General features: G+C 39.5%; 1 protein-coding gene across 1 annotated transcript; it reads left to right on the top strand.

Annotated features, from left to right (window-relative positions):
* Positions 1-11,664: 11,664 nt before the first annotated feature.
* Positions 11,665-12,564, top strand: LOC138869369 (uncharacterized). Its single transcript, XM_070146983.1, has 2 exons — positions 11,665-11,754; positions 11,854-12,564. Exons 1-2 carry the CDS (start codon positions 11,665-11,667, stop codon positions 12,562-12,564), a joined length of 801 nt encoding a protein of 266 aa, XP_070003084.1.
* Positions 12,565-18,117: the final 5,553 nt, after the last annotated feature.

The raw sequence follows: 18,117 nt of genomic DNA, 5'->3' as shown, positions 1-18,117 counted from the left end.
ATTGTATTGTTTTTATGCTTCCTCATTGTAATATTTTGTTGTATTTTACGTGTTTTCTTATCGCTCAGCTACCTTTACTTTTATTACTTAGTGAGTTATCATACTCACATTACTTCTTGCACCCTGTGTGCAGATTCAGGAGCCTCGGGTCATGCTAGCGATTGCTAATTTGCTCTCCGGCAGGCTGTTCAGAGTTGACTAGGTAGCTGTCGGCGTTCACAGCCCAGTGTTTCTCCTTCCTATCTTTATTTCCCTTTATTCTAGCTTGTAATAGACTATGTAGTCTTTTCATACTCTCAGTCGGATTTTAGATGTTCATGACTGGTGATACCCCGATGTCGGGCTATGTTATTTCCGCATTATTCTATTCTACTCTTTATTTTGGGATTTATAGTTTATTAATGACTTAAAATGATTATTATAACTATTTAATTGATATTGGGGGTTTGTGTTGGCTGGCCTTGTTTCACGATAGGCGCCATCATGACCGGGTCCGATTTAGGGTCGTGATAGTGACAAAGTGGCTTGTGATAAGTGTATCACAAGTTAGTTGAGTTAAAGTCTTTGTAACTAGTGAGTGACAAAGTGGCTTGTGATAAGTGTATCACAAGTTAGTTGATTGAAGTCTTTGTAATAGAGTCATTACAAAGTGGCTTGTAATAGAGTGTTTACAAGTTAGTGAAGTTGAAAGCCTACAAGTGTAGGTCTTGGTTTTTGTCCCCTTGAGTGGGATTTTTTCACGTAAAAATCCCTTGTCTCATGTGGAAACTCATAGAGGACCAGTTACTCTATAGTTTGGTGGACTCATATAAACTAACAATTGGTATCAGAGTAGGTTCTTTCTAAAAGGTTCACACCTAGAAAGGATCTCAATAGTTGCTCCACCTTACTTTGAGGAAGGACAATCAACCTACAGACCTCCTAGATTCAATGGTCAGTATTACGACTAGTGGAAGACTCGTATTCATGATTTAATAATGGCAGAAGACTCGGAGTTGTGGGACGTCATTTGTGATGGTCCACATGTTCCTATAAAGAAACTTGGAGAAACTAGACTAATGGTACCGAAAAACAGAAAAGTGTACAGTGATATTGACAGAAAAGCCATTGAAAAGAACTATCGTGCCAAGAAAATCTTGGTATGTGGTATAGGACCCGATGAGTACAAACAAAATCTCAGCCTGTGATTCTGCCAAGGAAATGTGGGAAGCATTGCAAACCACACACGAAGGAACTACTCAGGTTAAACAGTCCAAGATTAACATGCTCACCACCGAGTATGAGCTCTTCAAGATGAAGGATGATGAGTTTATACAAGATATGCACACTAGATTCACATCCATCATAAATGAGCTTCACTCACTTGGAGATATTGATGTTCTAAACGTCAATACCACACAAGAGGTGTTCTAACTACTACTGTTTGCGGAATAAAAAATAAAGAACACAGAGATTTTTACGTGGAAAAACACTTGGCTCAAAAGGTAAAAAAACCACGACCTACTACTCAGTAGGATTTTCCCAAACTTCCACTAAAATCACTGAGCCAAAACAACATTTACAAAAACTCTTTGTAAACCTAAGGATTAACTCTAATCCCTTGTAGCACATAGCCTCAACTGTTGCAACAACTTCAAGTTAGCTTATAACTTGAACACTCAAAGTACCTAATATAATTGCTTCTATGAAAGCTAAAAGGTACAACTTTAAACCACCTACTACAATTGAACTATAATAAGAAAAACCACAATGAAACTGGTTCTTCTATCTCATTCAAGTAGCTTTAGGAGTGCACACTCAAATCTCACATAAATTGCATGCAAAATCGCCTTGCTCTTTTGTTTTCAATTTAGTTTAACTTCCGCGTTTGTGCAATACCTGTAAAAGAGAACAATCACTGTCATTTAATAGGTTAGAAATCAGAGTTTGATTGGGACTGAATTTCTGATCTTCTATCCTAGTTAAGTCCTTGAATATATCAAACTTTAACACTCTCTTTATCCGTATTGTGTTCTCTTCATATAAGGAGACTTTCTCCCCTTATCCAATATGTAACATTTTCGATCAGATCAGAAGATATTGCTGCTTGATCAGTAGGACTTATCTCCTTCACGTGCATCTCACATGTGTAGGTTGATCATGATAGTGCTTCACAAGATAGACCTGGTCCATGACTGAGTTCATTTGTCATTCTTCAAAACTTCACCTGTTTTTGGGCCAACAAACTCCCCCTTTTTGATGATGCCAAACTCTGTGCTTTTTACTAATCAAAAAACTTGTAAGAACTCAGCTTAACCATCAACACTAAACTTAGAAAATTTTCTTTTCATCAAGGACTAGGTTAATTAGGTTATAAATATCACTTATTTCAGAATAATGTGTAAAGCACAATATCTCTTCCCCCTTTTGGCATCATCGAAAAGTTGCATACACAGTGTGAATTCCAAATTTTAATAAGTACTCATGGCCACCGAGGCAATTCTAAGTGCAATAATGGTACAATCATCAGTAATCAAACAAACATATTAAAACTATCAAGGTCAAAATAATCATTGAACAAGAGAAAATAGTAGTTGTCATTGAGAGAGATATGTTGCCACTAACAATCCATAAAAAGAAAGAAAAACATCCAAACCACGAGCAAAAAAACAGAAAAATCTATAATCTGGGTCACTGGGGGTACTAGAACTAGTTCAGGAGATAGAAACTAGGAGTCCTAAGGCTTGGAGGAACTGGAGGGTTGAGTTTGGAGAAGATTCAGCATGTTCTGAAGAATTCCATCATTCTTCTCCTTTTCTTTTGCAAGCTCAATTTTGAGACCATCCCTCTCAGCTTCCACTTCAACCACACGAGCCTTGAGCTTTGCAATTTCAGCATCCTTAGCTGCACATTCCTGAACCAAAGTCCTAACCTTGCTGTTGATGGGTGTCCTAAAGGATGAACCAGGTTCAATTGGGATGTCATTGACTGGATAGTCACAAGCAAGAAGAGTTTTAATGCCAAAGTGTTCTTTGCTCGAGGCCATTTCCCATTTCTTTAGAGGCACATTGAGCCTGTCCAGAACTTTGGTTAGTATGAATCCATATGGGGTAGCATGAGCCTTGGAACCATTTATGACCCTGTCTAGCAGTTTGACTATGAGGGCAGGCCAGTTGATATGCTTTCCTCTCTCCAGGCATTCCATAAGAACCAGATCCATGTAGTTGGTAGTGTGCCTTCTCTCCTATCTTGTCAATAAGCACTTGTTGACAAACTCAAACACCGCCTTGTGCTGAGTCCCCATCTCACTTTTCTGCACAGCTCTGGCTTCATTCACATTCTCTGAATCACAGAACCTTTTGGTGATTTCAAGGGCAGTGGGGAGGGAGTCCAAGCATGGCCACCTTTGCCTAGTATAGTCATCAAACCTTTCAGAGGGTATGTCCAGAATCTCTCCCAGTTTCATAGCATCAAACTGCACTTGAACTCCCTTCACCTGGCTACTGACAACTCCATCCTTAACAACAACATTTGCCATAAATTCAATCAACTCATTTCTAGCTAGCCTACCTTCCATCTGAAGGACCATGTCCTTCCATCCCTAAGCAGCCAAAGAGTCTACCAATCTCATCATCCCTGGTTCCACCAGGTCCTTCAACAATCTACCTTTTAAGATTTTTCTTCTGCTAAAAATGGCAAGCTTATCCTGTTCCTTCTCAAATTCATCATCTTCTTCTTCTTCTCCACTCCAATCATCATTATCAGAAAATTTAGTTTGTTTAGCTTTCACTGCAGATCTTGTCCTCTTGGCTAGTGTGGGTTCAACAGCTACAGGCACAAAAGAGGACTTCTTGGAGGAAGTCTTGGGTTTCTTAGGCTTGGGTGTAGGAACCTCCACTGTTGTACCCCTCTCTTGATGGACCAATTCCATCTCTTCTTCCTCAACAGCCTCTGAGGATTCTGTAACCTTTCCCTTTCCCTTATCCTTTTTCCTTTTCTTGCTTTCTTCTAAAGCCTTTTGTAGATCAGCTTCACTCTATTTTACCCTGCTTCTTGTGGCTCTACCCCTAGGCACTGAAGAGGTAGTAGGTGTTGGGGATGAGGCTTTTCTTTTCTTGGATGGCTTGGAAACATTTGGGGCTTTTGGTGTAGTAGCTTTGCATTTCTTTGGGTCATAACTTGCCCCAACCTTTTTCAGTAGGTCAGCCAAGGTTTCTTCAGTAAATGAAATAGGTTCATCTTTTTGTTTGCTTAGAAGAACCAACCCCTCAGCTGCTTCCCCAGAACCACTTCCCCCTGACTTCATGCCACTCTCATCTAACCTATCTTGTGCAACCCCACATATAGCAAGAACTGCTCCCTTCCCTTTTCTCCTATCTTCACCACATGCACCCTCTCTCTCTTTTTCATTTTCAGATTTCTTTTTACCTCCACTACTCATCTCAAGCAACTCAACATCCCTAATGGGTCCAACCAGAACAAACCTAATTTTTAAGTTTTCAACCACAGAAGAACTTACCTCAGATGGAGATTCTTGAGTCTTTTAAGAGGCAGAAGACCCATGTCCATCTCCCTCAGTCGCAGATTGAAAGGATTCAAACTCAAAGCTAGAATCAGACTTTGGAGCTGGGCTTTCTTTCACTTGTCTAGCTTTCAACCTTTCATTTAAAACCTTCCTTAGAGCCCTAGATGCTACAGTTTTTCGAGCAAGCATTTTATGCTTTCGAAACCTGGGTTTTGGAGATACACCGGGTGGAATATATGAGGATGAATTTGAGGGAGATGGTGGTGGAGGAGTGCCGGGATGATCTTAAGGGTTAGACATGATTCTTCGTCTCTTGAGAGAATTTGGGAATTTTGGAGAAGAGGGCAATTAGAATTGAAGATGAATTTTTGACGGTTTTAGAATTATGAAGAAGATTGGAGATGTGGTGTGTATTTAAAGCGAATTAGACATTAAATAAGTAACGACAACTTTTCCAGGGGTCAAATAGAAGTCTAATCAAACTGAAATTCTAGAATTTTAACGATAGATTTGGCTTCCCTAGATATTAGTCAAAAATCACGGTTTAGAGTTCTAGATGGACGGAACTGGTTCAATGCTCAATAGATAGAATTTTCTAGGAATTTGATAAGTATAGGACTTCTGCTCATGATTGAATTATTAATTTTTCTAATTGTGCAGAGTATAGAAAACATACCTGAGCTTTCATATGAATCCATACTGATGAATCAGGTTCTGCTTATAGAACTCTCTTGAACATGCTTCAAATGCCATAATAGAGAAAATGTTGTAAGAGATCAGTGAGTCATATATGCACATGTCACAGGAGTATACTAATTAAAGTATGAAACTGGGTAACAATTAATCTAGATATTTACACAAGGTTAGAATTCCTAGCCAATTTTTTTTTTCATTTTTTTGTGCATTCTGAGCTGGATCTATTAGGTGACCTTAATCATCCCTAATTTTAACATATTCCTCTCAAAGTTTTCTCTACTTAGTGCTTCAGTGAAGATGTCAGCAATTTGCTTATTAGCAGCACAGAATTCTATAGAGATCAAACATTTCTCATAGTTATCTCTTAAGAAATGGTGCCTAACATCTATGTGCTTAGTCCTCTTATGATGAACATGCTTCTTTGTCATACTTATAGCACTAGTGTTATCACAGAATATAGGAATGCAACCAACTTCAATGCCAAAGTCTACTAGCTGTTGTTTGATCCATAGCAATTGAGCACAACAAGATACAACAGCAACATACTCAGCTTCAGCAGTAGATAAGGCCACTGAATTTTGCTTTTTAGTAGCCCATAACACTAGACATGAACCAAGGAAGTGTGTCATACCTGAGGTGTTCTTCCTATCCACTAGGAAACCTGCATAATCAGCATCAGCATATCCTACTAGATTGAAATTACTACCTTTGGGGTACCAAAGACACGATCAATGGTGCCTTTTAGATATCTTAGTATCCTCTTGACAGTAGTCAAGTGAGACTCTTTTGGATTTGCCTGAAAACGAGCATAAAGCCCTATACTGAAAACAATTTCAGGTCTGCTGGCAGTAAGATACAAGAGTGAACCAATCATAACCCTATACAACTTTTGATCAACTGATGAATCAGGTTCATCAATGTCTAATTTAGTGGCAGTTGTAGTGGGTGTGTCTATTTCTTTTGATTCTTCCATTTTAAACTTTTTGATAAGCTCTTAAGAACCAGTTCCTTTCACTTGAGGACTTAAGGGGAGGTAATGTCTCCTTTGGAAATGGGAAGAAAGGTGAGATCATTGGGGTTGGAAAGGTAGGTAAGATAGACTCTCACTCCATTGAGAATGTCTACTTGATAGATGGCTTGAAATACAGCCTGATCAGTGTGTCACAACTATGTGACAGAGGTAACCTTATAGCATTCACCTCTACTAAATGCTTTATGATTAACCTTACCACTGACAAGATTGTTTTGTAGGGAAAAAGAGTTAACAATATTTACATTGCAGATTTGTCAACTCTCTCAGAAAATGAACTAACCTGCCTAAGTGTGCTAGATAATAATCCCCTCATGTGGCATAAAAGACTTGGTCATGCCAGTCTGAATCAACTTAACAAATTGGTTTTTAAGGACTTGGTGATATGGTTACCCAACATCAAGTTCAAAGAAGACAAAGTTTGTGAGGTTTTTGCAAGGGGGAAGCAGGTAAGATCATCTTTCAAAAGTAAGAAAATGGTAAGCACAACCAAGTCATTGGAACTGGTCCATATGGATCTCTGTGGTCCAATGAAAACCATGAGCAGAGGAGGAAAGAAATATGTAATGGTACTTGTTGATGATTATTCTAGATTTACCTAGGTACTATTTCTAACATCTAAAGATGAAGCATTTGACATGTTCACTGCCTTTGTTAGAAAAACTCAGAAACAATTAGGAAATCAACGTGCATCAATTAGGTCTGATCATGGAACTGAATTTGAAAATGCTAAGTTTGCTGAATTTTATGATGAAAATGGTATAGTTCATAACTTCTCTGCCCCTAGGACCCCTCAACAAAATGGAATAGTTGAAAGAAAGAACAAGACTCTTGAAGACATGGCTAGGACTATGCTTCTTTCTAGTAAACTGTCCCATAACTTCTGGGAAGAGGCTGTAAACACTGCATGTTACATTATCAATAGATGTATGACTAGACCTCTTGTAGAGAAGACTCCATATGAGTTACTTAAAGGGAGAAAACCAAATATATCCCATCTTAGGGCATTTGGATGCAAGTGCTTTGTGCACAATAATGGAAAAGACTCCCTAGGTAAGTTTGATCCCAGAAGTGATGAGGGAGTATTCTTGGGATATTCTTCACATAACAAAGCATATAAAGTGTTCAATAAAAGAACTTTGTGTGTAGAAGAAAGTGTACATGTAGTATTTGATTAAACTAACATTCTTTCTGAGAGACATGAACATGAAGATGAAGCCATTGGATTGGTAAAGGATTTGACTGAAGCCTCAGCACAAGTTAAAATGGCACCAAAAGAAGGAACAAGTGATGGAACAGGTTCTTCTATCCAGGGCAACCTGACAGGGGGAACTGATGAAAGAGGAATTGAAATAAATCCCCTAAAAGAACCTGTTCATGACCCTGTTCCTCAATAACATAACATGGGAGAAACATCTAGCAAAAACCAGTTGGCTGTAAAACCTCACAAGTATCACATTTCTCATCCTATTGAGAACATTATCACTGATCCAACATCTGGAGTCAAAACTAGATCACAATTAAAGAATCAGTGTGCTTTTGATGCCTTTTTATCTCTTGCTCCAGTTGAGACTTTTGCTCCAGTTGCAAGACTAGAGGCAATCAGACTCCTCATAGCCTTTGCAGCACACATGGAATTCACTCTTCATCAGATGGATGTAAAAGTGCCTTCCTGAATGGCTACCTAAAAGAAGAAGTGTTTGTAAAACAATCTCTAGGGTTTGAGAGAAAAGAATATCCTGAGCATGTGTACAAGTTAGACAAGGCTCTCTATGGACTCAAGCAGGCCCCAAGAGCATGGTATGAACGACTGTCCAAATTCCTACTGGAGCATGGTTACAAAAGAGGTAAAATTGACAGTACCTTATTCTTAAGGGAAAAAGGTAAGGATCTCCTTGTGGTACAAATATATGTTGATGACATAATCTTTGGGGCCACCAATGATAAGCTAAGTAAGGACTTTGAAAAATTAATGGGGAGTGAGTTTGAAATGAGTATGATGGGTGAGCTTAACTTCTTCTTAGGCTTGCAGATCAAACAAAGTCCTAATGGAACCATGATCCATCAGCAGAAAGTCATATGTTTTGAGCAGCCACTATCCATGTACCATATTTGGCCGCTTCCCTTCACTTGGACCTATAAAAAGAAATCAGGGGTTAGTCTTAGGAACCCAAACTAGTTTGGGTCCCTTTCTATGGGCAAAGGGATAAATCAGATTCCTTCTAGCCCACCCAGGCAACCTATTTTTTTCTCAAACAAAAGTTTTATTCTTTTGACTGGCCGTTTCTTTTGCATTACATTCATTTTTGTAATGGCCAGTCTTGCCACAGTGTGTGCAAATTTTGTTCTCAGGAAGAGTGAGGTACTTGCTTTTAGGATCCCACTTAGGTGCGTGAGTCCCATAACCAAGTCCTTTTTTGTTGCTACTGTGATGTTCTTGTAGACAGGAGAGTGCATCAGAAGCCTTGTTCCATTTGCAAATTCTGTCTAGTTCATGTTTTACCTTCCCTAGATCTTCTTTTAATACTCTTATCCTCTCATCTTTCCTATTCCTAGTTTCAGGTTTAAGTTCTCAGACCTAAGTTCTAGGACACTAGTATCAAGTTCAAGAACGTAGTTCTTCAACTCAGTATTTTCACTTTCACTCTCATTAGCCCTAGACTCTAGATTTTTGCACTTGACTTTTAGGATCATACATTCCCTAGAAAGCTCTTCCTTCTCATTGTTAATTATCTCAGACTCATCAATGAAGTCTAGCAGTAGCTCAGACAACCTTTCTTTAGACAGGAATTTAATCTTGTCTTTGAGATGAAGAATACTTACCTCTTGTTCATCATCTGATTCTCCGATGGCCATAAGTGCTTGTTCATCTCCAGCTTAATCTTCTGAGTCCTCATCTGATGTTTCCCCCAGGCAGCAACTATAGCCTTTGTTGATCCTTTGTTCCTTTTTGGTTGAATCTGTTCCTTCTTCCTATTCCTTCGTTCAGCCCTTTCCTTCTTCCACTCAATTTTACCATTGAGGGCAATTCTTGATCATGTGATCAGTCTTACCACACTTGTAGCAACCCTCATTGGTCTGTTTCTCAGGAGCCCTTGGTTTGTTGAAGGTTGTACCTCTTGAAGAACCCTTTCCTCTCATCAGGTACTTTTTGAAATCTCTTGTGGTCATAGCCATTTCATCATCCTCTAGATCTGAGCCTTCAGTAATTCTGAAAGCCAGACTTCTTTACTTCTTTGGTGCATCCATTTTTATGGTTTGCCTTCTCAGTTCATAGGCAGTAAGGTTTCCAATTAGTTCATCCAGCTTGAGGGTAGCAATGTTCTTTGATTCCTGAATAACAGTGATTTTGCTTTCCCAAGAAACTGGCAGAACCCTTGTCAAAATCTTCTCAACTTTGTCTTCTTCAAGAATAATCCTTCCAAGAGACTTAAGTTCATTTGTCAGTGTGGTGAACTTTGTATACTTCTCTTGGATGGTTTCTCCTTCCTTCATGGTGAAATTCTCATACTGATAATACAGCAGTGTTCCTCTGGACCTCTTCACTTGAGGTGTTTCTTCATGAGCCACTTGCAACATGTCCCAGATTTCCTTAGCAGTGGTACAACTTTGAATTCTACTGTACTCATCTGGACCTAGTCCACACACAAGCCATTTCTTGGCCTTGGCATTCTTCTCCCACTTCTTCAGGTTTTCAACAGTGAAGTCAGCTCTTGTCTTTGACACATCCACTCCTTCAGCATTCTTCTTAGTAGTTGCTAGAGGACCATCAGTGACTATATCCCAGAGTTCATAGTCTTCTCCTATGATGTGATCCCTCATCCTGTTCTTCCACCAAGAATAATACTGACCATTGAATAGTGGAGGCCTAGCAGTGGATTGCCCTTCCCAGTTCCCAGGTGGTGCACTCATGTTGATCTTTTCCTAAGGTGTTAGAATCTTCAAGGATAACCCGCTCTGATACCAATTAATGTTCTAAACGTCAGTACCACACAAGAAGGGGGTGATTTGTGTGGTACCCAATTTTCGCTCTAAAAGAACTTGGTTCTTCTTGGTGTTCTAACTACTACTGTTTGCGGAATAAAAAATAAAGAACACAAAGATTTTTATATGGAAAACACCTAGCTCAAAAGGTGAAAAACCATGACCTACTACTTAGTAGGATTTTCCCAAACTTCCACTAAAATCACTGAGCCAAAACAGCATTTACAAAAACTCTTTGTAATCCTAAGGATTAACTCTAATACCTTATAGCACACAGCCTCAACTGTTGCGACAACTTTAAGTTAGATTTTAACTTGAACACTAAAAATACCTAATACAATTGCTTCTATGAAAGCTGAAAGGTACAACTTTAAACCACCTACTACAACTGAACTAGAATAAGAAAAAACACAATGAAACTGGTTCTTCTATCTCGTTCAAGTAGCTTCAGGAGTGCACACTCAAATCTCACATAAATTGCTTGTAAAATCGCCTTACTCTTTTGCTTTCAATTTAGTTTAACTTCTGTGTTTGTGCAATACCTGTAAAAGAGAACAATCACTGTCATTTAATAGGTTAGAAATCAGAGTTTGATTGGGACTCAATTTCTGATCTTCTATAATAGTTGAGTCCTTGAAGATATCAAACTCTAACACTCTCTTTATCTGGATTGTGTTCTCTTCATATAAGGAGACTTTCTCCCCTTATCCAATATGTAACCTTTTCGATCAGATCAGGAGATATTGTTGTTTGATCAGTAGGACTTATCTCCTTCACTTGCATCTCATATGTGTAGGTTGATCATGACAGTGCTTCACAAGATGGACCTGGTCCATGACTGAGATCATTTGTCATTCTTCAAAACTTCACATGTTCTTGGGCCAACAGATGTTATTCCCAGAAACAAGCCTGTAAGGAAGATTCTCAGTGTTCTACCTGGCTCTCGGGAGAGTAAGGTGAATGCCATCACTGAAGCTAAAGATTTACAAACTCTAACCATGGATGAGTTGATTGGAAATCTGAAGACATTTGAGATGAAAAAAAAGAAAGAAAGTGAAAGAAGAGAGCCAAAGAAGGAGAAGAACCAGCTCAAGGCTGAGAATAGTGACTCAAGTGAAGAAGATAGTGATATAGCCTATCTTACTAAAAGGTTTCAAAAGATGGTTCGAAGAAATGGTGGTATACCAAAAGGGGGCAGTTAAAGTAAGGCTAGGAACAATGATCTCTGTCACAAGTGCGGAAAGCCAGGGCATTTCATCAAAGACTGCCCACTTCTAAAACAGGAGCAATACAAACAAAACTCTGATAAAGCAGCAAAAAGAAACTCGGTTCCTGACAAACGATTCAGCCGAAAAGGTGTAGCTGACAACTTTGTGAAGCAAGCTCTTGCTACTTGGGGAGACTCCTCAGTGAATCAGAAGGGGAACCAAATACACAAAACAACTCCATGATGGCAGTGGAAACTGAAGCAACAAAATATGACTTACAGTTTGCACTGATGGCCCAGTCTGACAATGATGAAGAAGATGAAAATGATGAGGTAAATTTCAGGGATGTTCAGAGAAATCTAAAGTCTTAGAAATTAAGGTCATTAGCAAATGTTCTAATTGATGCATATTATAGTATTGATAATGATAAGGAATCCATGACCATAGAGCTAGGAGATGCTGAACAATCTAGGGATGATCTGGCGATCTGTGTGGTGGATTTAAATGAGACCATAGCCAATCTTAAAAAAGAAAAGGAAGCTCTAACTGAAAAAATAAATAGTGTAGAAAATGAGAGATATGACTTGATGGTAGTGGTTGTTGACTTGAAGGAAACCATAGAAAACCTAAGCAAAGAAAAAAATGCCTTAAAAGAGAAAATTGCTAATACCGAGCAAAAAAGGGATGACTTTTTGGTGGTTATCACAGATCTAAAGGAAACCATTGAGGGACTCAAATCTGAACATAAGCATGTAAGTATTGAAAAAGGGAAGGGAGTAGTTAGTGAGACACACATCAAACTTGAAAAAGAATTAAATGATGTGAGAACTAGTCTATGTGGTAAACTCGAGAAAAATAACCAGCTTCAAGCTGAATTTAAGAAAGTAAAAATTGATCTTGAGAAATCTCTCAAGTGGACCTGGTCCTCAGATGTTGTCACTGCCATGTATTCCAACAATAGTAGAAACAGCAGGGAATCGGGTTCCAAAAGGAGAAAACTCCTTACAACCCTCACAGAAAGTACGTCGCAGTTCCTGATAACTGGCTTTGTACCCACTATGGGAACATTGGACACTTCAAAGAAAATTACCAGGCCAAGGTTTAATCTGTATAGAAAAACAAAGTGTTTACTAAAAAAGTGACTACTAAAGAGGGACCAGGTACCACTCGCAAAAAACGAATATTGCCTGCATGGACTAGAAAAGCTCTTATTCATCCATTTTCTCATTACAAGGGACCCAAACTAGTTTGGGTTCCTAAATCTAACCTATAATTTACATGTGCAGGGAACAGTAAGAGGAAGCGGACTACAATAGATCATGGATAGTGGAAGCTCAAAGAACATGACTGGAAGCACCATGGATTTTCTCTCACTGAAAGCCCTGTAGGAAGGGAATGTATCCTTTGAAAAAAGAGGGGTACATTCTCGGTGTTTGAAAAGTTGGAAAGTCTCTTTAACACTCAATTTAGAACGTGTACTATGTGGATGGCCTGAAGTACAGTCTCCTGAGTATTTCTCAAATATGTGATAAAGGGAACAAAGTAGAGTTCTTATCAAAAGTGTGCACAATTACCAATCTGGTAACTGGTGAAGTGGTCTTAGTAGCCAAAAGATACAAGAACATCTACGTTGCTGACTTTGAATCTCTACAAGCTGGTGATATGAGCTGCTTAAGGTCAGTTGATGATGACGCTGAACTTTGGCATAGAAGATTAGGGCATGCAAGCTTCTCACTTCTGAATAAATTGATTCAGAAGAACCTGGTTCGTGGTCTGCCAAATTCAAGATTCACCTGGACATTGTTTCTTAGAACAAAGAATGAGACTTTTGAGGTATTTGTGGCCTTTGTCAAGAAGATCCAAGTGAAGATGGAATTGAAGGTAGCATGCATCAAATCTGACCACAGGATAGAATTTGACAACACCAAATTTGATGAGTTTTGCAATGAGAATGGGATCATTCATAACTTCTCAGCACCAAGGACTTCACAACAAAATGGTGTTGTTGAAAGAAAGAACAGAACTCTGGAACACATGGCACGGACAATGCTCATTGACAGTGGAATCGCCATAAAAGAAAAAAAGAAAATTTCTGGGCAGAAGCAATAAACACTGCTTGCTACTTGGTGAACAGGTGTATGATCAGGTCCCTCATAAACAAAACCCCTTATGAGCTGCTCAATGGAAGAAAACCAAAGATAACTCATCTGAGAACCTTTGGATGCAAATGCTATGTTCTCAACAACGGGAAGGACTAGCGTGGGAAGTTTGATGCAAAAAGCGATAAAGGAATCCTTCTGGGATACTCCTCTCAAAGCAAAGCCCACAAAGTCTACAACAAAAGGGCACACTATGTGGAAGAAAGTGTTCATGTGCTATTCAACGAGACACCCTCCTCTAACAAAGGAGGAAACAATGATGATCAAGATAATGAACCACTTTTGGTCCCTGGGGAAATATCTTATGTTTCAAATGGGAAGACTGATATGATGAGTTAGATGAAGGAGATTGGTAAAGGCAATGCAACATCCTCTTCCACTTCTCAAGAGGAACCTGGTACTTCAATTACTACCACTGGAGCTGAAGAAAGAGTTGGAGATGCAGTGAAAGGTACTCCACAAGTAGCAGAACAATGAGTGAAGGGAAATCCACTTAATTTACCTAGTTTCTCTACTAATCAAACTTCAGTCCCCATTTGGAAACACAAAAGCTCCCATCCACTCGATAACATAATCACCCCCTTGATTCTAGATTCAGACAAGATCAAAAAGCCAAAAATTCCCTAGTCCTTTCGGTATTTCTATCGCAGATAGAACCCAAAATCAAATCCCAAGGAATCTCACTTGAAGGCTGCTAAAACAATTTTGAGATACCTTAAGGGAACACAGGACCTGGTCCTGTATTACCCCTCAGGTGACAGTTTTAATCTCATTAGGTATGTTGATGCTGACTATGCAGGTTATCTTATGGACAGAAAAAGCACTTCTAGAATGGCTCACATTCTAGGAACATGTCTCATCTCTTGGGGCATAAGGAAGCAAAACTCAGTGGCTCTTTCAACAACTGAATCAGAATATGTAGCTGCAGCATATTGCTGTGCTCAACTCCTATGGATTAAGCAGCAATTTGAGGATTTTGGGGTATTTACTGATTGTGTGCCTCTTCTATATGATAACACTAGTGCACTCAACATGGCCAAGAATCCATTTCAACACAAAAGGACCAAGCACATTGACGTGAGGCGTCATTTTCTGAGGGACAATGTGGATAAAGGGTTGATCTGTATGAAGTTCTACAGCATAGAAGACCAAATTGTAGATATCTTCACCAAAGCTTTGAGTATGGAACATTTTGAAAGAAACAGGGTGAAGCTGGGGTTATTGAAACCTAATTGAGAACCTGATTCTCCATTAGTTGGCTATAAAAATCACCTTCAGGTAAAATTAGCTAAAGTGTTTCTGGCCAAGTCTAACTCACTTCAATACCATTGCATGTAAACACACATGATGATTATAGAAGTTGTAGATGCATTGCATGGGTGATAAAAGAGGATTGGAATTTAAAATGACAAGTCAAGAACCTGGTTCTTGTACCAAAGGTTAGTAGTTCTGTGCATTCTTTAATACACGTCTTGAAAAGATACAAATATCAACTGCCATGTAATCCACCTTTTCAGACTCTACTGTCATGTCTTTTCACTTCAAATCGTTCCATCTCCCTCTGAAACATTGCAACTCTCCAAGAACAACCACCGTTTCGGATTTGGTTCCCATCTCTTTTTTCATAATTATACTCTTTCATTAAAACCCTCTCCCTTCCTCACAGACCACAGTCCTCCATTAGAACTTCTCCAAAGAATTTTCTTTCTATCTCTTCAATGGCTGACACAAACTCCGAAATTCCTACCTCAGTCATCACTAACCCTGATCAAACTATTGAGTCCTTCGTCTCCGATGAGTCCTCTGTAACTGCCCCTGTCCTTATCACTGAAATCACTCTTAACCCAGTTTTCGTGTCATCCTCCAGTTCTAAGGCAACTATCTCAGAAAAACCTAAAGTTGTTGATTCCTCTTCTCTATCTTTTGAGATTCCTATTGATCAAGGGAAAAGTGGAAAACAGGGTAAAAGTCCTGAGGTTGTAGAGGTTTCCGCCATTCTTGCTTCAGTTTATGTAGTGGCTATGGAGCCTATTGAGGAAGAAAATATCGCGACCATCTTTGTGGTATCTGCTGATGGAGTCTTACATGAAGTAATTTCTGGTGATTCTATGTCTCAGAGGAACGAGACACGGGGTATGGGGGGAGAAAGAGCCATGGTGGCTGTTGAAGGCTCTGCACTAGCAGAAACTACTGGGCCCTCTCGTGAGGAACCTGACCCCTCTCCGGAGGAAACAGGCCAGGGTTCTCACTCTCAGGCCAGTTCTGCTCCTGCATTTTCTGTTGAGCCCTTGGACATTCTAGAGCCTGAGACGAGGTCTAGTGAAGAGGAGGATCAAGACAACACTCTTCTTGATGCATTCCTAGTCAAGCGAAGGGAAGTGATCACCCCTGAGTCTTCTACTAAGCGACCTACTACAAGGTTACAGGCAAAGGTAGCTTATGATTCTGCCCTTCAAAAGAGAAGAAAGAGCAATCAAAATAAAAGGAGGAGACTGGTGAAAAATAATGTAGTAGTGTGCGATAAAGATGTCCTTGTGGTAGAAGTTGAAGAGGAAACACTAGAGGAACCTGATTCCTTGGTTAGAAGGTCCCAGAAAAAGAAGCACCCTACTTCAGTGGAGAAAGTTTCAACCCCAGTGCAAAGTTAAAGGATGTTGTGAGTGAACCATCAGTTTCTGAAGAGGATGTGTTGATAAAGTCTAAAGGAAAAGCAAAATCAAATGTAGTGAAGTCTGGCAAGAGAAAGTCTGAACCTGTTAAGGAACCTATTTCTGCGAAAAGGGTGAGAGGTGAAATCAGTTCTGCTTCAGAACATTTGAGGCACCAAAAAGTCCTGCTGGGTCGCACTTTTGACCAAGCAATCTCTGATATGGCTGGTATGCGACAAGTTCTTGAGATAGTTGAGTTTCAATGATAAGGGCGTTTATTCCAAATGGATGCACCTAAGGTGTATGAGGATGAGTTTCAAAGCTTCTTTGCCAGCCTCTTTCCTGTTGATACCGAATATATTTGTGCCTTGGTGAATAGAGTGGATATCATGTTCGATGTGAGTCTTCTTGGGGATATTCTTAAAGTCCCAACAGTTGGTGTGTCTAGTGTGAAAGATGCGTATGGATCTAATTTTCGGAATGCTGTGGTAAAGGATAATGCGAACCAAAAGGGGGACCTGATTCATAAGAAGGCATTGCTCCATATTTATCAGTTGCTCTTCAAGCTGGTGAACAAAGTCTTGTTGCCTCGTGCTGAGAGGAGGTCCATGACTTCTAAATCTGATTTGTTTCTAATGGAGCAACTGGATGGCTATAACCTTGTGAACTTGCCTGCTATCATGATCGAACATATGCAGCAGGTAGCAACCTTCAAAGATGGAAATCACAGTCTTCCAAACGGGTTTCTACTTACGCAAGTGTTTAAGTTTTTCAAAGTGCCACTGGGACAAAGCAAAGTAGGGACCAAAAAGCAGACATTCTCTCAAACAAGCTTGGAAGAATGTGAGTGCATCGAGAAAAGTGGGGGGGTTAGGCAGTACATTGACAATCTCTCAGCTCATCAATGCTCAGAATAGTGCAACTGAGGAGATTAGACGATTGAAGGCGAGGAATGCTATCCTGGAAGGTTAGCAGGCCCAAGGGGACCCGATGTCAAATTTGGAAGTGGCTTGTTTGATAAAAGAGAATGCTGATCTCAGGGCACAAGTGGAGAACCAGAAAGCAGAACTGCTCAATGAGCAAAAGTCAGTCAATGCCTGAATAGACCTATTTCTCCAAACTCTTGTTGCAGCTTCCAAGACCTCTACTCCTAGTGCCCCTTAAGTAACCCCTTCAGTGACCTGTTTCTGGATTGTCTCTTTTAGTTTTTATGACTTGGCAGATGTTTTTGTTTCTTTTTTTTTTGATGTGGTTGGGATGTATCAGTACTGCTCCCGTTTTCAACAGTCCAAGCATGTGTTTTATATATATAAAATCTATCCTCTTTTATTATCTCATTACTTGCGTTCTCTATTTCTCTTCTCTATCATGCTGTGTGCACATATGTGGCATGAGTTAGCTACGCTAGACTTCTTTATGCTATTTTCCTGCTTGTGTATTTTTAATGATGCCAAAAGGGGGAAGTATAATTGAATTGAAACAGGGATCTGATTAAGGGAGAAACATAAAGTCAAGGGGAACTTGTGAAGTTCCTGTTACTTCATCTGGTTATCTTTGCTTTAAATACATGTTATCAATATCTAAGTTTGTCATCATCAAAAAGGGGGAAATTGATGGGTTTTCAATGTCTTTGCCTTATGTTTTGATGATCTAACAAATTTACTGTCAAGAACCAGATAGGGAACCTGACACACTTGGTACACATTACAAATGAATGGATTCCAGCCTGGACTCCAGCTAATGTGAACTGCTGCAAGTGCAGAAAATAGAGAAACAAGTCAAGGACCTGATCCCTTGTGTCTCCTTGACAGCAATACGAAAGTCAACTGTGTAGTGATTACCACAGAAACAGTGCACACAATGCAACAGTTTTGCAGTGCAGCAGTTT

This window comes from Nicotiana sylvestris, chromosome 5 (genome assembly GCF_000393655.2).
Source record: "Nicotiana sylvestris chromosome 5, ASM39365v2, whole genome shotgun sequence".
NCBI lineage: Eukaryota > Viridiplantae > Streptophyta > Magnoliopsida > Solanales > Solanaceae > Nicotiana > Nicotiana sylvestris.
The sequence above is the reverse complement of the archived record's forward strand: the minus strand, read 5'-3'. Positions and strand labels throughout refer to the sequence as shown.